Here is a 22,827-nt window from a genome sequence, read left to right as displayed (position 1 = left end):
GTTTCAGCCACACAGCTTCTAACCAGTCCCCGTAAAAACTCAAAAGCTTTAAATCTAGTTTTCAGATTATGTACCCACTGCCCCTGATGGTTGCAGTTTTTTACCAGTCACCAGGCCACTCTTCTTTATTTCTTGATAAATATTTTTTCTCCTGGCTTTCTGTCAGTCTACAAAACGGGTTCCGTCTTAATTCTTGGCCATTTCAACATACACGTGGATCAGTAGTTTTCAAAGTAAGGAAACTTAGTAATGAAAATTCTCAGGTTCTACCTAGGAACGGGGGGTGGGATCTGGCAATCTCTGTTTGAATTGGCTCTCCGTTTAATTCTGATGCATGCTAAAGTTTGAGAACTATTGACATAAATTGTCCTTCCAACAGACTGGGCTCAGTTCCCTTAAAAAGTCCAATGATTATGTCGCACCTTCCCTGGGCATTCATTCCTGTCGTTACCAAGGAATTTCAGCCACTCCATAGTTTCAGTTTCACGCATCCCTCTCTCTGACCACCTATAATCTTTCCAGCCCATTCCCTGTAATATCCCAGCTATATTAATTTGGAGTCACCATGACCATCAATAAATTGATGCTGCCATCTCCTTCACCACCTCGATGTCCCCTCTTCTCCCGGCTTATTTATATTCCATGGTCAATCGGGATCACTCTTTTGAATAAACCCTGAACTTCTTTACCTCTCACTCATTTTGTTGTCCTCATTTGCGAAAACCACATCCTCGGCTAAGTCTGTGCAGTCTGTACTTGCACCCGTGTAGCTGAATGTAGCTGGGGGAAACAGCCAAGGTGGCTAATCTCACTTTATATTCATGATCAGAATCTTCAGATGGTACCTAGTACTACCTGACAACCACACTGTGTTTCCTTGGGCCACGATTATTTCTGTGAGCAGGTGACCTTGCTTACTACTTAACTAAGAAAACTAAAGCAATTGGAGAACTTCCATGGGCTCCCACAGCATCATTCTCACAAACTGTCTGCACCCATAAATATTCTCCACCTTGCCTATACTAGATAGTTCATGTGCCTTTTTTTTTTTTCTCTTTCCTTTTGTTTGTTTTGGCCCTGCGGCTTGTGGGATCTTAGTTCCCTGACCAGGGATCGGACTCAGCCCCTCGGCAGTGAAAGTGCAGAGTCCTAACCGTCGGACCACCAGGGAATTCCCAATTCATGCTCCTTTTTAAAGCCAATCCCTCCATTCAATGTCTTTGTGCTATCATTTCTCCCCTTTTCCTGTTGTTTTGTCTGTTGTTCCTGTGAGTGTATACACATCCCGTCTTTTACAAAATTAGCCCCCTTTTGCACCAAAACACCTCAAAAGTTGTCAATATTCAGGGCCTTCCCTGGTGGTCCAGTGGTTAAGACTCCACGCTCCCAATGCAGGGGGCCCGGGTTTGATCCCTGGTCGGGAACTAGATCCCACATGCCACAACTAAAGATCCCTCATGCTGCAACTAAAGATCCCACATGCCACAGCGAAGATCCCGCGTGCAGCAACTAAGACCTGGTGCAGCCTAAATAAATAAAATATTTTTTGAAAGTTACCGATATTCAGTGTCTCCAAATCCTGTTCTCCCTTCAACCCATTCCAATCCAGCATTCATTCCTACCACTCCACTGAAACTGCTCTCTGACACTTTAAATGGGTCACTTCTCAATCTTCATTTTACTTGCTCTTTCAGCAATATTTGACTCAGCTGACTCTTTCCTCCTGCTTGATGCACTTTCTGATAGACTTGACTTCCAGAACTTTCCTTTGGCCTTACTTCTTCCTTACCTTTTGTTCACTTCTCAGTTTCCTTTTCTGGTTCCTCCTTTCCCTGGCAGCCTGTCTTTGGAATATCCCAAACATAAGGCTCAGCTCTCTTGCTCTCTTTCTCCCTCTCTCTCTCATCATTCCACTGGAGATCTCATCCAGTCTCCTGTTTAAATGACGCCTCTTAACTGATGACTCTCAAATTTATAGCTGTAGTCCCTACCTCGCCTCTGAACTCTAGGCTTATATACCACTACACCTCCACTTGGGTGTTTAATAGACATCTCAAACTTAGTATATCCAAAGTGAACTCCTGATTTCCTTCCCCACCCCCATCCCAAACCTGTTCCATAGTTTTCTCCCTCTCAGCTGATGGCAACTCTATCCTTCCAGTTGCTCAGGCTAAAAACCTTTGGAGTCATCCTTGACTCCCTGTCTTTCATGTTCTATATCAATCCTTCAAAAAGTCCTATTGGTTCTACCTTCAAAATACGTCTATTTCTTACCACCTCCACCACTAACACCAAGGCGCTATCATCTCTCACTGGGATTGCTGAAATGCCCTCTTAAATGGCCTCCTGCTGCCAAGCTTGCCTGTCTACAGTCTATTTACATCAGTCAGAGTGATTGTATCAAAGTGTAAGTCATAACCATGTCACTCCTCTGCTCAGAACCCTCAATGGCTCCCGCCTCACTCAGATTTGAAGCTAAAGTCCTTACTGTGGGCCACAAGGCCCACCCAACAAGATCTGGCTTTCCATTATATCTCCGACTTCATCCCCCTCTACCCTTCTTTCTCACCCTGCCCCACTGGCCCCCTTGCTGTTTCTCAAACTCACCAGGCAACTCCTGCCTTAGCACTGACTGGTTCCGCAGTTTGGAATACTCTACCCCAAGATCTTCCCAGGGCTGGCTCCCTCACCTCATTCAGTATTTTCAGTGTGGGCTTCCCCAAACATCCTAATTATAATTGCAAGAAACCTTCCTCCAAATACTCTTTTCTCCTAGCCTGCTTTTTTATCCAAAAATTTCAACTTCTAATATTCCACATGATTTACTGGATTATTATGTTTATTGTTTTACCTTGCTAAAATAAATGCAAGCCCCACAAAGGCAGAAATGTTTAAAAATCTATTTTGTTCACTGATACTATCCCAAGCTCCAAGCACATAATCACTCAATACAGATATGATGAATAAATTAACTTATCCATTAATGAATCTATACCTTTATAAATGCTGTTCTCTCGGCCCTTACCCTGTCTCTTTCTACCTGTACATCTCTGTTCCACTTTGAGAAGTCTTTTCTGATTTTCCCAAACGCTTCCCTTTCCCCTCCTGTTGGGCCTCTTCTAGCACACATCACTGTACCCTAATGACACATTTGCATTTGTTTATTCCCCTTGCTAAGCTTTTTAAGGAAGGTACAGTATCTAATTCACCTTTGTAATCCTAGCCTATCCCATTATCTATCTGACTTGTCTATAGTAGGTTTTCAAACAGTAAAACAGCCAACTCTAGCTTACCGTGTTTGGTGCTAGGTTGATAAAACAGTTTAGTGGCAGTTTGCCACAGAGGGAGATGCAGGCCTAGGGGACTCATTTCCTGAAGGCCTGCAGTCTGAGACTGCTACAAAGCTGATGCCAGCTGAGTCACTCCTGCATCTCAACCTCTAACTCTGAAACTCAGAGATCTCGATCCCTGATTATCAGCCCTTCTCTACTAAGCAAGGTTAGTGCAGTGCTACCTTCACATAAGGCCTAGGAGGGAAGAATGAGAGGGTGGGCAGCAGAAGATCCTTGACAGAAGACCTAGCCTGAAATCTGAAAATCCCAGAAATCCCTTAGGAACTGATCATCTTAGCTTCCTCTTTCTTTGCCACACCTGCCTTTCAGGAATTATACCCTTCAGAGAGATGAAAGAAGCACATCATATATAAGTTTATAGCACCACGCTATTCCTCATAGGATTTACACATGCAGCCTATGGGTGGATTTTTTTTTTTAACATTTTTATTGGAGTATAAGTGCTTTACAATGGTGTGTTAGTTTCTGCTTTATAACAAAGTGAATCAGCTATACATTTACATATATCCCCATATCTCCTCCCTCTTGTGTCTCCCTCCCACCCTCCCTATCCCACCACTCCAGGTGGTCACAAAGCACCGAGCTGATCACCCTATGCTATGCTTCCCACTAGCTATCTATTTTACATTTGGTAGTATATATAAGTCCATGCCACTCTTTCACTTCGTCCCAGCTTACCCTTCCCCCTCACCATGTCCTCAAGTCCCTTCTCTACATCTGCGTCTGCGTCTTTATTCCTGTCCTGCCCCTAGGTTCTTCAGAACCATTTTTTTTTTAAGATTCCACATATATGTGTTAGCATACAGCATTTGTTTTTCTCTTTCTGATTTACTTCACTTTGACTCTAGGTCCACCCACCTCACTACAAATAACTTAATTTCGTTTCTTTTTATGGCTGAGTAATATTCCATTGTATATGTGTGCCACATCTTCTTTATCCATTCATCTGTCGATGAACACTTAGGTTGCTTCCATGTCCTGGCTATTGTAAATAGATATGAATTTATATAAGAATTATATAAATTTTTTATAAGAATTATAAAAAGAATTCTTATAAGAATTATATGAATTTTTATAAGAATTTTTTTATAAGAATTATATGTTGTACTTCTTGCACAAAGTAAAAAAGGTTATCTTTAGAGCCTCGAAGTTTTAATGCATTCCAGTGTTGTCAAATCCAAAAGCAATTCGAACACTGTTGTGTGGTTTTGAATTATAGACTACTTGTTAAAATAGCTATTGTTTCCCCTAAGGATTGCCTGCATTTTTACCTTGATGTCATCTCACTTTGGGTCTCAAGAGTTTAGGGAAGTTAATAGAACAAGTGAATAACTATAGTTCTGAGATAACAGTGAATTCTAACATGATGGTAGAAAAGTGATTACCACTTTTTTTTAAAGTGATTACCACTTTTGATGACCTTCAGGTGGAGTAATGGAAAGAAAACCATGTAAGCCCAGGATTGTTGTTTTGGGGAGTTTTTTTAAAGTAATGTGAGCCAAATAAATATTGTCAGGAGTGATATTTTGATCATCATTACTTTGCTTTGTTTGTTTATTTTTTAATATTTAGTTAGTTAGTTGCACTGGGTCTTAGCTGCAGCACGTGGGCTCCTTAGTTGTGGCATGCAAGCTCTTAGTTGCAGCATACACGTGGGATCTAGTTCCCCGACCAGGGATTGAACCCGGGCCCTCTGCATTGCCAGTGTTGAGTCTTATCCACTGCGCCACCAGGGAAGTCCCTGCTTTACTTTGAATTCTGTTATGGTTTCATCTGCCTTGAATATTGAGAGCAGAAGAATGCTTTATTATGTGATACCCACGTTACTGCTACATTAGGGAAACTGATTTCCACTTCTGTGCAGGCTCCAAATTTCACCCCCACTGCACTAAGGGTAAACACTGAAGCCAAATGGCCCTGGATTTGAGACCCTTGAGTTTGTTTGCTCTACCTTCACCGTCTGACACCACCCCCCCCCCCACCGCCTGCCACCGCGAGCCACCCATCCCAGAAGAAGGCTGCCTCTAAACACTGAGTAGCAAGCCTCTCAAAGTTGTCTGTGGAAAGGCCCACCTAAAGAACACATCAGCAACGAAACCCTTTTTCTTTTTTCTCCTAAAATGGTATCCGTAGCTGCATGTTTTCCTTATTGCCAGTCTCAGCTAAGGCAAAGGCCTGGTGCAGGTTAGCAGAAGCCACTCCGCTTAGACGTTTTGAAACAAAATGTTACTCTCCTCACTGTTCAGTGCAGAATGAAATGATGTGGAACCATTCGCGGTGAGGTGAGTGAGTCAGGGTTGAAGGACTGGAATGCAGGACTTGATTCCTGGTTTCCTAACTCTAACTACATCCTCTATATGCTTGGATATTTAACCTGGTCATTGCACCGTTAGGGGCAGGAATGGGGAAGGGGGATGGTTTGCTTTTTATGTGTTTATTCAGAAACTTACATCTGAACTCTAACCTAACCCACATGTAAGACACTTCATTTCAACTCTAGCAGGAGCAAGTGATGATTCATAACGTATTCTTTGTGTCTGAGTCCCATGATTTTTCCTGGGTCTTAAGCAATAGGATTGTCTAGATGTTAATAGAGAGGACTCAGAACAGAGAAGAGAATGCGGCTGAAAAGGCTAAACCCTAATCCTAATTATCTTAAAAGTCAAGTTAACCAGTGATCCTTTAACAACCTAGTCTCTACCCATAATGTTTCAAAATAAATTCTCAGTTTTTAAACTTGGTATCAGAAGCTCATGTAACTTCACCTGTTAGAGACATTAATAAGCGTAGCTTTTAAAACAGGTTTACTTTTTTTTTTTTTTTTTTTTTTTTTTTTGCGGTACGCAGGCCTCTCTCTGTTGTGGCCTCTCCCGTTGCGGAGCACAGGCTCCGGACGCACAGGCTCAGCGGCCATGGCTCACGGGCCCAGCCGCTCTGCGGCATGTGGGATCTTCCCGGACCGGGGCACGAACCCGTGTCCCATGCATCGGCAGGCGGACTCTCAACCACTGCGCCACCAGGGAAGCCCTGGGCTTACATTTTTGTATCAGATTATGAGGTCTGCCTTGTGCAATGATGGCCATGCTCTCATGGTTTTGTTTGTTTGGTTTTTTACTTCAGTTATCTTCCAAAAGATATACAGTATTTTTTTTTTTAAAGATGTTGGGGGCAGGAGTTTATTAATTTATTTATTTTTACTGTGTTGCGTGCGTCTTCGTTTCTGTGCGACGGCTTTCTCTCGTTGTGGCAAGCGGGAGCCACTCTTCATCGCGGTGCGCGGGCCTCTCACTATGGCGGCCTCTCTTGTTGCGGAGCACAGGCTCCAGCCGCGCAGGCTCAGTAGTTGTGGCTCACGGGCCTAGTTGCTCCGCGGCATGTGTGATCCTCCCAGACCAGGGCTCGAACCCGTGTCCCCTGCATCGGCAGGCATATTCTCAACCACTGCGCCACCAGGGAAGCCCCTACTGTGCGTTTTTTTAAGTCTAGGAATAAACTAAACACAATGCATGCGTTGTATTATAGATTCAAAAACATGTCAAAACAAGCTTATTCATCTAGCCTTGAAAAAGATAACCTTTAGGAAAACTTCCAGGCCAGTCATGATTGCTGGAGAGAAAATAACCAAATGCTTATTACTCAAAAGGCTTCTTCAAGTGACCATAAAGTCTAGTCTTTCAATGCTAACATCTTCACTTGTGGAAATTCATCTCAGAATCAGGAATTGGTAGCTTCCAGTTCCTCTGAGAATATTCCTCAATCAACAAGTTGTCCATCTAGCTAAGGGACAGCTTCCTGGAATTAAGACTGAAGAACCTAGGTTATAATTAACTCAGACTTCCTCCTCCTCTTGTACCTTGGCCATGACCTTAATCCTCACCTAGAGTTTCCACCCCATCTATGGATAAAAATTTGTTCTAATTTAGACCAACTGAACTCTAGTCTTGTTAGCCTAAGGTGAGTTAGCATTGGTGGCTGAAAGGAATCCTAAACCAATTTCAGACCATTTAGTTAGACTTTAAGCATGACTCAAGAAAATCTAGACATATCGGTGGGAGGATAACATTGCTCAGTATTACCCTTTTTCTGTCTGTAGTTAAAAAAATTATTTTTATTTGGTAATGTTAGGTCTAGTGAATTTTTTCAAAGTAATTTGGAGGCAAACAAAATGTTTCCAGTTCTAGGAACTGCAGCATTGACAATACACAGAAGTAATTAAAAGGAGTGTTAAAATGGGAAGGGCTTTGGAATTTAGCAGCTTTCAGCGACATGGATTTAAAGTCATATTTAAGTGAGAATCAGTAGGTCCATTGACTTATCTAAAGATCCCAAAGCCTTATATTATATGATCTCCTTGGCTCTTAAAGTTTCACAAGAGATAAGGTTTATGGGATAAAGAATATAGAATCAAGTGTTTGGCAGGCATGGAATTTGAGATTCAAAGAAGCCATTATACACCTTCGTTCACATGACAGTCTTTGAGAAAAGAGGAGTGCCTTACCTATTACATTAAGGAAAAATAGAAACTATCTAGCAAGGACTCCTTCAATTTCCTCCCCGACCTCAAACTGATCTATTTCTTCCCTCCTTCCTCCTGTCCTAGAGGAAAACATTTAGAACACTCTTTCCGAAATTATCCTTCTACATTTGCTCTTGCTTCTCTGCCTTTCCACTCTTCAGTGATCTGAAGACACCTACCCATTCCCCATTTTTCTTTGTTCATTTATTTATTTGTTCAACAAACATGTATTACACTCTTGTTATAGGGCATATTAAGTGCTTGGGATACTGAAAATAAAAGACACATATCCTACCTTCAAAGGGCTCAAAGGGAAGGGGTAGCAAAATAAACAATTACAAATCACACAATTATGATACATCATGTAAAGATCAACAAGAGAAGTCTGCATATTATGCTATGGCTGTATACACAGGAGAGGTTGAAGAATGCTGGGGTAGAGGGGCTGGCGCCTGAGATGGGTCTAGAAGTTAGCCAAGAGAACAAAAGGGGAAAGAAGGACTTTTTAGACGGAGGGAATAGCATATGCACCAAAGCAGGACCGTAGGAGAGAATTCAAATTTAATAAGGCAGGAACACAAGGAATAGATGTGTGTTGGAGGAAGGGGTGAGGGAGAGTTAGACCAAATAACACAGGCTTCAAGATGATAAGGAATTATTAAAGTATTTTAAGGATGGAAGTAATATGGTCAGATTTGCATTTTAGGAAGATCAGTCTTCTATCAGAGGATGATTAGACTGGGAACTATAGCAGTTATCCTGAAAAGAAATGAGCAATTGGAAGTGCACAGTGGTGTAATTAGAGGAGGCTGTACAGAAAGAGGCAAACTTTGGTGTAAACAGGAATTTAGTTTAAGGACATACAAGTGAAGATGCCCAACAAAGTGTTGGTTCTGTGTGTCTGAAATTGGAAAGAGCCGTTAGTGCTGAAGATGTAAATTTGGAAGTAACAAGCACACTGCAGGGACTGGGGCCTGGCTTCTGAGATGAGATTGCTTAGGAAGAATGGGAAAGCTCCAGGAGGGGACAGTAGGTGTTTCTGTAGGTTTTGTTTATTGCTGTATCCCCAGCACCTACAGCTGTGCCTGGTATATAGTCAGCACTCAGTAAGTATTTGAATACATGAATGAAATAATGAAAAGAAAAGAGGATTAAGAACATAACTCTGAGAAACATCAACATTTAGGGATGGACACAGAAAAGAAGCCACTGAAGGGATCTGAGAAAGATTAGAGAGGTGGGTAGAAAAGCAAGAAGGAGAGAGTGGGGTCATGGAAACCAAGGGAAGAGAGCTTCCAGAAGTTCAACCATGCTGCAAAAAGACTAGGTATAACAAGAACTAAAAAGTCTCCATTAGTTTTAGCAACTAGAAAGTCATGGGAGTTTTTTAGTGGAAGCAGTTTCAGTCGGGGTAGTGGGTGGCCGGATGATAGTGTTTGAAGAGTATGTGGAAAATGGGAAGGAAGTGGAGGCTCTGAAGGTAGATGATTCTTTTCAGAAACTTGGCTGCATCTTCATTAAGCAATTTTTTCTTTCCTTTTTCATTGATACTTTCCCTGAAGCTATAGATAGGCTCAAGTCTCCCTCTCTTAAAAACAAACAAAAACACCACCTTCCCTTTAATTCATTCTCAAGCTATTGACCTATCTTTCATTACCCTTCTTCTCAAGTGAATGGAAGTATGTGAGTGTATCTTGAATCCTCTTTCTTCTGTTAACTTTCCCTTTCATTTATTTTCTGACCTAGGCAGCCCTTGTAATGTATCACTCTGTAATGACTATATATATACCATTAACTTGTTCATTTACTTATCCATTCATCCTTGCCTCTTTTCTTTCTCTCCCTACATTTAGTACATCAACAAATCCTTACTCTATCTTCAAAATATATCCTGAATCTGTCCATTTCTCATCACCTCTGCATTACCACCCAAGGCCAGGACAACCTCATCTCTCACCTGGACCACAGCAGTCACCTGCCAACAGATCTCCCCACCTTCATCCTTGCCTCTCTATTATCTATTCTTATACTAGCAGCCAAAGTTATCCTTTCAAGTATTAAGTATTTTGTCAGTCTTCTATTCAGAACCCTCCAGTGGCTCTTCATCTCATTTTAAGTCTCTGTATGAGCTGAAGCACCCCCTCCCCCATTGCTTGGCTCAACACATTTCTACCACTGTTCCCGCCATTGACCTGACTGCAGCCACACTGGCCTCTTTGTTGTCCCCTAAACACACTCTGTCTCAGCCCATCTGCATTTGGTTTACTCTCTCACTTCCTCAGCACTCTGTTCAAATAGCCCCTTAACCCAAAGGTCTCCCCTGGCCAGCCTTCAAAAACAATTGCACCTTAGCCTCTCCCAGCTCTCTACCCTCTTCATCGTACCTACATAGCACTTGTCACCAGCTGACTTATAATAGTAACTTATTTGCTGTCTGTTTCCCTTCACTAGACTCTGAGCACCTACAAAGTGTTCCTACCAAGAGCACCTCCCTTGGAGAAGCAGAGACAAAGATAACTGAGGAACTATTCCTGCCCTTGAGGAACCCACACTTCAGTGAGTCATACAACCTAACAAGTAATTAGAATGGAAATGCTCAAAGCTGTCTGAATGCAAGAGTCAGGCCCCGGGGAACAGTGTGGTTTGGGGCAGCAGTTCGGGCACTCTTCCGCCTGGGTAGTAGTTACAACCATGAGTTCACTCTAAGAGAATGTGAGAAACGAAAAGCACTCGGGAGGCATCAGTGTCTAAGGGGTGAAGGACAGAGAAAGCAGCCAAGAAGAATCAAAGAGGTGAAGAAGGGCTGGAAGAATGGAAGAAAGACAAGACAGAAGCTCACTGAGGTTGAAGCTACTATATTGTCTTTCTAGAATATTACTACTAATCATTGCAATGAAAACATTTATTAACAGTTGGCTACGTGCTGTTACTGTTCTAAGCATGTTCCATATGTTCACACATTAAACCTCACAATGACACAGGAAGTTAGGCACTAGTATGGCCCCATTTTACAGAGAGGAAATGGATTCACTTACCCCAAGTGCACCCACCTACTGAGAAATAAAGATTAGAACCCAAACAATTTGAGCTTGCACTCTTAAACACTATGTTGTTATCCTTAATACAATACTATGCCAGCTCTATATGCATTTTCCTATTTTATTGAGGAGCTATTAAGGTCAGGTACTGTTCTAGCCTCTGGATACAGCACACTGCAGGGACTGGGGCCTGGCTTCAGTGGCCAAGTGGACCAAGTACCTCCCTTCATGGAGTGCATATCCTTGTGGGGGTGATTGACATGAAACAAGTCCGTAGATGCAGATACAAGTGCTATGAAGGAAAACGGAAGCAGGGTAAGGTATCACAAATGACAGTGGTGGCCTCTCTGAAGAGGTGACGTTGAAGTAGAGATCTGGAGGAAGTGAGAGAGTGAGCCAAGAGGATATCTGGGGGAAGAACATTCCAGGCAGAGGGAACAGTGAGTGCAGAAGCCTTAAAGTGTGAGTGTGCAAGTGTGTTCCAGGAACTGCAAGGAGGTCAAAGAGGTAGGAGCACAATGAACTAGGGAGAGAGAGGCGGGAGATAAGGTCAGAAAGGTACAGAAAGGCTTCCAGGACATATTGTTAAGTGAAAAAGATTAAGGGATAAGGCATAGTAGTTTGTATGGTATAATCACATTGAGTAAAGAAGTATGTGTGTGTCTGTGTGTACATCCATATAGATAGATGATAGATAGATAGATAGATAAATATAAATGTGTTTATATTCTGAAATAATAGACAACAAACTTAATAGTGATTACCTTTTGAGGGAAGGAAGGGATATTTAGACTTTTTATTTTATATTCTTCCCTACAATTTGGAAAATTTTACCTCGCATATGTGACTTGTATAATAACCAAAAAATAGCTAAAACTCTTAACCACGTGTTAAGGGGCCCAAGCTAAAGTCCTCTTTCCCTTTATGGCTGAGCCTCTCCAAAGTTGCCTCCACTGGCTTCTTGCTCTCTCCCTGTCCTCCTCAACCAAATACAGTCCGACTCCAGACTTCATGTCTCCCCGGCCACCGCACTTACAGGGCTCACCTGCGACTTCCCTGGGACTACGAGGAACACTCCTCAGTCCTTTTTGCTTCTGGAACTCTCTGTTACATTTGACATTGTTTACAGCTCCTCTGGTTGAAACTCTTTTTCCTTTGGCTTCCTTCTTGCCCCCTTTTATCTCACTGAGCATTTTTTAAAAATAATTCATTAAAAAAATTTGGGGGGGGGCCATGCCATGTGGCACGCGGGATCTTAGTTCCCCGTCCAGGGATCCCGTGCCTCCTGCAGTGGAAGCTCGGAGTCTTAACCACTGGACCGCCAGGGAAGTCCCACACTGAGCGTTCTTTCTCAGTCTCCTTCCACTGGCTACTTTTTGTTAGCCTACTAGATAGAAAGATAAGTTTCTTCTGGTTCTATGCTTGACGCATTTGCTTCTGTGTGCCACACACAGTCTTTCTGTGTGGTCTCATCCCTGCCCATGGTTTCAGTGACCATCTTCATGCTTCAAGTCCCAGATCTGTATTTTTAGCCTTTTCTCCTGAGCTCTAGTCCAGGATATCCAACTGCCTATTAGACAGCTCCACCTGCAGATCTCACAGGATCTTAAACTCCAGTGTTCTAAAACCAAGCTCATCATCTCCAAGCAAAAACACCTTCCTTCTCCTGTTGTCCTTATCTTAGTTGGTGGTATTGCCATCTGCTTGATCGACTGCAGCTGGCAACCTGAGACAAGCCCCTCTTTTTCATCCCCCAGATCTAAATGGACACCAAAAGTCATTCTATCTGCTAAATACCTCTGGAATCTGTCCTCATTCCTACATCTTCACTGCCACTGCTCCCATCATCTGGACTACTGCATGTAGTAGTATTTCAGTGTACTTCAGACATGTGAGTCTGAAGGCGTGGGAAGAGGTCAGAAATATCCTCACTGCATTTTCTGCTTCTAGGCTCACCATCAGCCTGCTTCTTTACACCAGTTGCTACAGTAGTGTGGCACAAATTCCCTCATGTCAGTCTCTGTTTGGAATCTGTCCTTTCCCCCTAACCTTCCAGAATAAATCCCAAACTCCTTAATATGATCTGGCCAGTCTTTTTTTTTTTTTTTTTTTGCCCTGCTACGCAGCTTGTGGGATCTTAGTTCCCTGACTAAGGATTGAACCCTGGCCCTCAGCAGTGAAAGCATGGAGTCCTAACCACTGGACCACCAGGGAATCCCCTGGCCAGTCATTTTTTGACACTTTCCCTCGTGTACCTAGTGTTCGAGCAATACTGAAGTACTCTTTGTTTTTCAAAGACCTCTTTCCTTTTCATGTTTCTATGGAAGTTTTGTGACATAACATCTTTGTATCTCCAGATCTAACATAATACCTGGTACAAAGTAGATGTTCAATAAATGCTAGTTGAATAAATGAAAGAACAGAAAATCAGAAAGCACAGAGGTTGAAGGTAAGAACACCAATCAGAAGACTTACTATAAGAGTACAATTTAGGGACTTCCCTGGTGGTGCAGTGGATAAGACTCCACACTCCCAATGCAGGGGGCCCAGGTTCAATCCCTGGTCAGGGAACTAGATCCCACATGCATGCCACAACTAAGAGTTTGCATGCCACCACAACTAAGGAGCCCTGGAGCCACAACTAAGGAGCCTGCCTGCCGCAATGAAGAGCCGGTGCAACCAAATAAATATTTGTTTTTAAAATTTTTTTAAATTTTATTTATTTTTTGGCTGTGCTGCGTCTTCGTTGCTGCGCGTGGGCTTTCTCTAGTTGCGGCGAGCGGGGGCTACTCTTCGCTGCGGTGCATGAGCTTCTCATTGCGGTGGCTTCTCTTGTTGCAGAGCACAGGCTCCAGGTGCACGGGCTTCAGTAGTTGTGGCTCGCAGGGCCTAGAGTGCGCGGGCTCAGTAGTTATGGCACACGGGCTTAGTTGCTCCGGGGCATGTGGGATCTTCCTGGACCAGGGATCGAACCTATGTCCCCTGCATTGGCAGGCGGATTCTTAACCACTGTGCCACCAGGGAAGTCCCATAACTATTTAAAAAAACAAAAATGAGTACAATTTACAGGTAACCAGGAAGAGAGGGAAAGGAAATGCTTTCGTTCAACATTTCCTTCAAGCTTCTACAAGGTGAAGCAGTAATAATCAAATAATAATTATTCCTATTATTTTTTCTCTTTGAGAGATATAAACTTTGATCATCGGTACAGTTTCAAATGGAGACAACTTAACTGATTTTAAATAAAATGTATTTTTTTTAAACCCAGCACATGCGACTGCCTCTGACAAAATAAGACCCCTTGGGTATAAATCCCAAGGTCCAACAGTGCAGCTGGGAAGGGTCATTTATTCCACAAATATTAATTTAGCTGATACAGACACTGCTTGGCACAGGGGATACAAAGGAAATCAATATACAGCTCCTGTTCTCAAGGAGCTCACGGCCCCCAAATTATCTAGTCTTTGCCTTTGGCCAGGACTACACCTAATCCTTTACAGAAAGCCAGCTGTTCATGCTGGGGTGATTATTTAAAGTCCTTTTAGTCACAGATATAGCTATACCTAATTCTTTTGGAATGGAAACTCATGGAAGGGGCAGTAGCAAAATGCAACCATTGCTTCCTTAATGGAAGGGTGCCTTCGCAGAAGAGTAATGGACTTGGCTCTTCCTTCTCCAGAAGAAAGCAGGATCTAAGGATTCTGAACAGTCCTCTCTGTTCAGTGATGATCAAGCCTTCCTATGGGCAAGCTTAAATGACTCAGCCACCATTCTTTTCTTAGTTCCAGGACTTTGGGGACTACTAATGCAACGTTTTCCACTGGGGGCCTGTTTGGAAAAAGGAAATTGCTTATTTGAGAGGGGGTATCTTCACCAATGACTAAGGAAGTGTTTCTATCTGAATGCGAGAGAATGCACTTTACTTGGATTAGGTCATTGAGTCTTCATAATAATCCTGGGAAGTTGCTATTAATATCCTTATTTTTGCAGATTAGGAAACTGAGGCATCATGAGCCTAGGTGCCTGGTTCAAGATCACATAGTTACAATGACTGTATCTGAGTCCATGTTAGTTTCACCACAATACTGGTTTGCAACTAGAAATCTTTCCAGACAGGAGAAAAGGGAATGAACATCTAGAGGTCCCTTTAAACCAGAAGCAATTCATGAGTTTGCAGGAAGGGGCAAAATTTGGGGTGCCCTTCTTAAAAATTTCCTTATATCATTTGGAAAAAAATTTTAAATATGTGCGTGTCTATTAAGTTGGCAAAAATCAAGAAGTTAAAAAATCCTTTTCGGAAGGGTGTGGAGAAAGCACTCAGACATTGCTGGCGGGAGTATGATTAGTACAATCTTTACCGGGCGGCCACTCAATCTTTACAGCGGACAACATGGCATACATTTATCAAAATTATAGGTGCACATACCTTTTGACTTAGCAAATTCCACTTCTGGAAATGTATACAACAGATATATTTGCATGCTTGCAAAGTAACATATGTTCAAGGTTGTGCACTGCAGCCTTGTTTGAAATAGCAAAAATTTGGAAATAAATGCCCACTAACAGAGAACTGGTTAAATAAAGTATGCTACATCTATTCCATGCAGCCCCAAGAATGAGGAAATGCTGTCTACTGACCAGAATGATTTCCAAGATATAGATTTCTAAGCAAGATACAGGAAATGGGTTTGATATTTTTTCATTTGAGGAAAAACTTCTATACGTATTTGCTTGTAAAGGTACAGACTACCTCTGGAAGAATATACAAGAGACTGATAATCTTAGTTGCCCCTAAGAAAGGATAAGGTATGACTGCGGGGGGAGAGGGTAGTTAAAGTAAGAGTGGAGTGAAAACTTTATTTCTTTAAATTTTTAACCATATTAATATATTATGTAGTCAGGAAAAATAAGCTGAATTAAAATTTAAAATAAAAGATTAAATAAAGCACATGCAGTTTAAGGTAACTTATGAGTAAGGCATAGAATGCCTTTTTTCAAAAATACATTCACATTGCTGTGAAGTTATTTCTACATCCATCCCCATAACTCTTTTCATCTTATAAATCTGAAACTCTATACCTATTAAACAATAACGCCCCATTCTCCCCTCACTCTGTCCGCTGGCAACCACCATTACTTTGTGTCTTTACAATTTTGACTACTCTGAGGACCTCAGATAAGTGGAATCATACAGTATTTGTCTTTTTGTGTCTGGCTTATTTCACTTAGCATAATGTCCTCAAGATTCATCCATGTTGTAACATATTACAGAATTTCGTTCCTTTTTTTAAGGCTGAATAATATTCTATTGTATGAGTATGCCACATTTTGGTAATCTGTTCACTGGTTGATGGACACTTGGTTTGCTTCCATGTTTTGGCCATTGTGAATAATGCTGCCATGAACATGGGTATACAAATATCTCCTCAAGATCCTGCTTTCAGTTCTTTTGGGTATATACCCAGAAGCGGAACTGCTGGATCATATAGTAATTTTTTTTTTCCCTCAAGGAACCACCATACTGTTTTCCACAATGGCTGCACCATTTTATATTCCTGCCAACTGTGCACAAAGGGTCCAATTTCTCCACATCTTCACCAACACTTGTTGTTTTCCTAATGGGAGTGAGGTGGCATAGTATATCTTTTGGGGAATCAGCAGTATGGTTAGTTGATAGTGGTGTCAGACCCCAATGAGATTTGGTCTTGCCACTTACCAGCTGTGTGACCTTGGACATTACGCCAGTTTCCCCACTGGTAAAATCAGAATTATCTCGGAGGGTTGGTGAGAATTGAATGTGCATAAAGCACTCAGGCTCACAGAAAGCACTCAAGAAATATCAGTTATTATTCTTTCCACCTTAAAAGCTCCAATAATAAACCAAATTCCGACTCGCTCTGGCTCCTTCTGGACGAGTCAGGAGGCAAAGAGACAAACTAGATGATTTTATCAAGGAGTTTTCTACTTAGAGGCTTGAGTCTGAGGACTTCACACAATCTTCACAGACATTCTTCCTTCCTGCTGTCCCCACTCAGCCTGCAGACCTCCCACCTGTGCCCAAAGAAGAGTGCTTGAAAGGAAGAGGTTACTCAGAACCCAGCCGGTTTATGTTTTCTCAGGGGCGGAGGTCGGGAAGAAATCCTGTTGACACAGTTTTGTAAAGCCTGTCACTCAGTCCCCTGCCTATTACCTCTGCAGACCGTTATGCATATTTAAGAAGGGGGGGGGCGGCAAATACAAAAGAAAAATAAGCGAGAGTGAGTGAGAGAGGGAACAAATCAGGATGCTTGAGGGAATCCACGTGGTCGCCAATCTGTAACTGATCAGAGCAGCGACACTGAAGCAAAACCCCCAACGCCTAACGCTAAATATATTGCAATGGAGAAACCGTCCACAATGGGGTGTCTATGTCCTTAGCAGAGTCCTGGGGCTGCCGTTTAAGAGACTCTCCCCGTACTCCCACCCTTTTTGCACCTAGTAAACCACGCGATGTAACAACGGAATCTGGTTCTGTGTGTGCGCTGTGGGAGTGTGAGCTTTGCAAACCATCTGGGCTCCATCCTGCGCGGTTGGAACCACGATCGATCCAGGACGAGTTGGGGGAGTTGGAGCTTGCCTGTGTCTCCTTCCTCTCCCTGCTCCTCTCTAGCCCCCACCCCATCGTTCGCTCTGCACAAACGTTCGCGGGTGGAGGGACGTAGGTTTTCAGCACCAGGAGGCCGTGGACCTTCTCTGGAGGCTGCAGTGCACCCTCCAGAGGGCCAGAGCTGATTGCAACCTGCTCACCACGACCCTCCCCCTCCTCCCCAAATTCGCTGCCCCAGGCTGTTATATTACAGGCGGGGCGCTGTACCGGTGCGGGAGTCCAGGAAGGCTGCGTGACCTTCCAGCGAACTCCACCTCGGCCAGGGGTGGGAGGGATGGAGGCTGCCCCGGGGCCTGCTGGCTGTGTATCGATCCCCCAGCCTCAGCCAACACAAGTTCTCCCGGTACAAACCCCTCCCTCCCTTCTGTGCTTTCCCAGCCTTGCAGGCTTCTAACGCCTAGCTTGTGGCGCCCTCCTCTCTTTCCCGCAATAAAGTGAACCGGGTGGGTATGCATCCCCCGCCCTAACCCTCCCCTTCCCCCTCCCCCCTCTGCCTACTAACCCCGCGCACAGAGCTCGCCGCCGGCGGGCCCCTTCCACCCAGTGTATCATAATGCCCAACGCTCTTCTCCCCCTCTCTTAATCAGAAACGTGGTCGCGAGCCCCCCCGCTCTGCGTGCATACATTAGGGTCTGCTTTGCATGCAGCGGCAGGCAGAGAACTGAGGAAGAAGGGGCGGGGGCGCTTTTGCCCGCCTCTTCCCTCCAGGCCCCGTTAGCCACCCAGTTTCAGCTTCGTTGTAACGCCGCCTCATTAGCGGAGCACGCCGCGGCCCCAGTGCCCGGGCTGGAGAAACACAACCCAACTCTGCAGAAGGGCACCAAAGCCAGAGGTTTCTCAGCCCCGAGCGCACAGTAGGGCGAGGAGGTGGCGAGAGGCCGACCACTCGGTGTGTGCATTTTGGAGAGAGCTCCAGCCTGAAAATGGGAGGGGCTCTTTTCTTATTATTTTTTAAAGCGCATTCACTGAGGCCCTTTCTATTTTGCATATAGTAAACTGGGCAACAATTCCGTCTTGCCTGTAGCACAATAAGGGCTCTTTTATTCTAGAAGCGTTAAATCCGGGCTAACCCCTCTCGTATCCGTGCCTCGAGGCGGAGAAGGCGCACTCGTCCCCGGCCCGGCAGCCGCGTTAGACTGGAAGCTGCTCTCCCGGGCGGTTCGATTCCCAGCGCATCCCGGGAACGTGTGTAATCGGCCTCTCGGCTCTAGAGGCTGCAGGCGGCCGGCCTCCCTCCGCCTCCATCCTTTCCGTAGTCCTCGCCCCTCCCCCTCTCCCCGGAACCCGCGCTCCGCGTCGGGCTCCTGGGCTTCCTTCCCCCCTCCTTTTCCCGAGTAATGCCGCTCCCGGAGGGCGGGGCACGCAGTTATCCAGGTTGCGGGGCGGGCGGGCGGGCGGCAGGCTGCGGCCCGGGCCTCGGGATGGCGTAGCAGCGGCCTGGCGTCGGCAGCGCGGGCCCGAGCCCGCTATACAGCTTGCTGGGCCGGCTGGCGCGGCCCGGCCCTCGGCATAGCGGCCACGGGGTGCAGGCGGCCGGGCGGCGCCGAGCGGGCCAGGCAGGTTCCGGGGCCCGCGGCCCCCCCCCCCTCCGCCTCCCCGCCCCCCTGTGTTGTCGCCTCTCCCTCTCGCTGCTTCACTTCACGGGGCGAACATGGCGCACAGCTGTCGGTGGCGCTTCCCCGCCCGACCCGGGACCACCGGGGGCGGCGGCGGCGGGGGGCGCCGGGGCCTAGGGGGCGCCCCGCGGCAACGCGTCCCGGCCCTGCTGCTTCCCCCCGGGCCCCTGGTCGGCGGCGGCGGCCCCGGGGCGCCCCCCTCCCCCCCGGCTGTGGCGGCCGCGGCGGCGGCGGCGGCGGCGGCGGCGGCGGCGGCGGCGGGAAGCGGCGGGGTTGGTGTTCCAGGGGGAGCGGCCGCCGCCTCAGCAGCCTCCTCGTCGTCTGCTTCGTCTTCGTCTTCGTCATCGTCCTCAGCCTCCTCTGGGCCGGCCCTGCTCCGGGTGGGCCCGGGCTTCGACGCGGCGCTGCAGGTCTCGGCCGCCATCGGCACCAACCTGCGCCGGTTCCGGGCCGTGTTTGGGGAGAGCGGCGGGGGAGGCGGCAGCGGAGAGGTAAGGGGGCGAGGAACCCCCAGGTCCGGGGTCTCGACCCTCTGCGGAGCCCCCTCCCCTCCCCCATCCGGGATTGTGGAGCATCCCAATTCGGGGACCATCCTGGGGTCCCTGACCCGGGGCAGATGGCCCTCCCATCTCGGGACCCCCATCCAGGGGTGCAGGCCCCCAGGCGTCCCCACCCCGGGGTTCGGACCCATCTGGCCGAGGGCGTTTGACCCCCCACCCTCCTTCCCCTGACCCTTCCCCACATCCTCTGGCACAGACCCCTCGCCCGGGTTTCCCATCCCGGGACTGAACCCCTCCTCCCTTTCACAGATTACCTCATCCGAGCGAGATTCCTCCCTCCCTCCCTCCTAGAGACTTGATCCCGCCACATCCTCGCCTCCCTCTCTGGGCAGATGTTTTACTCCTGGGGCAGTTTTCCTCTTGGGCATCTCTCGGGGGATGGCCTCATCCAAAGCCACGTTCTTCTCCCACCCTTGGGGACCGATGTCCCTTCTAGCACCTTGCTTTCGAAAACCTGATGAACCCTCGCTCCGTCCCCGGGCCAGGTCCCTACACTACCAGCCACTCCCCCTTCCTTCACCTCCACCCGCACCCCCCCTACCCCCAGCGGAGAGGTTCTCCCCTCATCCCGCCCTTCCCCACCAGGAAAAAGCTACTTTCCTCTCCACCTTGCCTCCCTTCGCCTTCTTTCCCTCTGAAGATAACGGCGATCTCCTCCTACAGCAGTCTGTTTCCCCCATTTTACAGAGCTGCAGTTTCTAGCCTATTGGTAGCAGGGGATTACTCTACCTTCACTCCACCCTTTCCCTCCTTTAGAATGAAGGATTAGTGGCATCTTCGAGGGGAAAATTGTCCACTGTTCCCTAGGCTCAGAGAAGAGCAGCTTTCCACCATTCCCCCTGGAGAGGAGGCAGGTTTTCCCTCCAGCTCTGGGGAAGGGGGCCCCCGTGAGGGGCGGTGTTTGTGGGGTACTTGGGCAGCATCCTCCCAGGGGAAGCAGCTGCTCTCCTACCCCACCCACTGCGCCTGAGAGCACGCAGTCTTCAAACCTAGCTCCCTCCCGCCCTTCTCCTTTTCTCCGTCATTTCATTATTGATCCACCTTTTCCTAGGCCAATCCTGGGGCTTGGAAGGGGTGGGGGAAGCAGGGTTGGGGTGAGGAGAGTAGATAAGGGACAGTTTTACTGTAGTGCGGTGGTGGTGGCTGCTTCTGGTTGAGAGAAAGAGGGTTATGAAGAGGTTATGAAGCAAAGTTATTCCTTAGAAGGAGTTAGCATTCTCTCTCTGATTTGTTTGAGGGGGACCCAAGGTGGATGAAGGATCTCCAGCTTTGCCCCTTCCCCATTTAGTACTGGGGCGAGAATTGGGATGCTTTGATAGGCATTATTCAGCTCCCTTCAGCCAAAAGGAAAGTTGCCCTGGGAAGGGAAGTTGAGTTCAGGTTCAGCCAGTGGCGTTGCGCATTTGTTTTACATTGGATGCAGAAGGGGGAGTTTGAATCGTAGGGGAAGGGGGAGAATGGGATGGGGGATGCTAGGAGGAAGAGCAGCTGCTAGGGGCTGAAGCGGAGGGGGGTAGGGGGTTGCTGCTTTGGAGTGCTCTTGATTGAAACAGAAAGGGAAAGATAACAACCAGCCGTTTCCTGCGTGCTCTGCCGTTGGTGCACACAAAATATCCTGGGCAAACCCCTCGTCCCCTATTGTGCCCCGCACCCCTTTAGATCTACAGAAAGATCCTGGGCAGAAGGGGAGGGAGGAGATCCCAGGGACCCTGGCCCCTCCTTTCAAGGAGCTGGCATTTTTTAGTTGTTAGTCTTCCTGCCTCCTTTTTTAAATCGTTTCTAAGGCATCCTGATCAGGAGACTGACAACAACCCGCCTTCTGACAGAGCAAGGAGGACATGATGGGGGCGTGTTCCTTGCGATGTAGCTAGCTGCAGCGTCCCTTTTCCCTGCCTCTCTCTGCTCTCTCTCCACCTCCTTTTCCCAGCCTTCAGAAGGCAGCTGCAGTCAGCAGGGTTGTTTGAGACTATTTATTGGTTGCTGTAGATTATTATTTTTTTTTTGAAAGGCCAATTCTGTATTTTTTAAGCTAACAACACAGATCCCATGTAGTTGGAGAACCAAAGGCCTCATACATGACAAAAAGACTGAACCGTTCAGGTTACTTGCATGGAGTTGGTGCTTAAATGTGAGTTGATTTTGCTTTTTTAAAAGATACAGCAGCAAAAAAAAAAAAATAGACTTACTGACATTTCATTTACCTGCTTGTTTTCAAAATTGAGACTTGCCTGGTTATATGTAGAATATTAGCCCCATGTATATTTGAGTATAATAAGAAAGTCTCTATTAGGAGAAGTTAGTCTATTTTTAAGGGGATCCTGAGAAGCATTTTCTTCTTGTTTAGCATGCTTATTTATTTTATACTGAAGGACCAAGTGTTCACATTCCAAATGTTGTTATCACATATTCAAAAGCAAAGTTTTATGCTGACAGCTTCCAATCATAGCTTTTCAAGAGACTGGTTAGAAAGAGAGCCACCTGGATTCAGGGACCTAATGTCTGGGCACCAGAATATTTTATCTGTTGGTCTTTGACAAATCACCTTTAAAGTTTTAATCAGGTGCTAACATTTTCTTATCCACTGGCATTATTTTGCTTAGCAGTAGTATGTAGTGTAAAGCCTGTCAAGGAAATGCAGTAATTTCAAATAAGATCATATTAATACCTTTTTTCTTTAAAACTTTTGCCTGAACAGTAGTTGCTACTTCATCATGAGGAAAGTGGTTGACTCCTTACATTAAACTTCAGTATTTTTTCTGAATTAGGCTTGAATGAGCTGTTGTTCCATTGGTAAGCCTTTTATGTGGTAGTTTGAGTTAATCTAGGATGGGTTAATGGTATGCATTCATGAGTGCTAACCCATGGTATGGCTTAGTACTAAACCATGTGATTATATCCTTTGACCTGGTTGTTTTCAAGGTGGAAACCAAGCATTTTGTTACAGAGTCTTACAAATCAATGATAAAGTTCCAACAAGGAGGTTTAGGGTTCCCACGGGCTGACATAGAGTTCTAAAGATTGTTTCTCAGAAGTTGCTCACAGATCTGTATCAAGGCTTGTGTGGATTCATGAAGACATGGTTTGTGATCCAAAAGGCT

At 45.8% G+C, this 22,827-nt stretch overlaps 1 protein-coding gene across 8 annotated transcripts in view; it reads left to right on the top strand.

Annotated features, from left to right (window-relative positions):
* The first annotated feature begins 19,138 nt into the window (after nucleotides 1–19,138).
* The window catches only part of KMT2A (lysine methyltransferase 2A), a 76,231-nt gene continuing 72,542 nt past the window's right edge, over nucleotides 19,139–22,827 (top strand). For 4 of the 8 annotated variants that reach the window (XM_060017872.1, XM_060017870.1, XM_060017869.1 and 1 more), the window contains exon 1: nucleotides 19,139–19,660. In XM_060017872.1, coding sequence (XP_059873855.1) covers nucleotides 19,205–19,660 — 456 coding nt within the window. In that variant the 5' untranslated portion in view covers nucleotides 19,139–19,204. Of the gene's footprint in view, nucleotides 19,661–21,758; nucleotides 21,858–22,827 lie in introns of all 8 variants that reach the window. The other 4 variants (XM_060017871.1, XM_060017867.1, XM_060017866.1 and 1 more) reach the window with 2 other exon arrangements.

Source organism: Delphinus delphis, chromosome 8 (assembly GCF_949987515.2).
Source record: "Delphinus delphis chromosome 8, mDelDel1.2, whole genome shotgun sequence".
NCBI classification, from domain to species: Eukaryota; Metazoa; Chordata; class Mammalia; order Artiodactyla; family Delphinidae; genus Delphinus; species Delphinus delphis.
The sequence above is the reverse complement of the archived record's forward strand: the minus strand, read 5'-3'. Positions and strand labels throughout refer to the sequence as shown.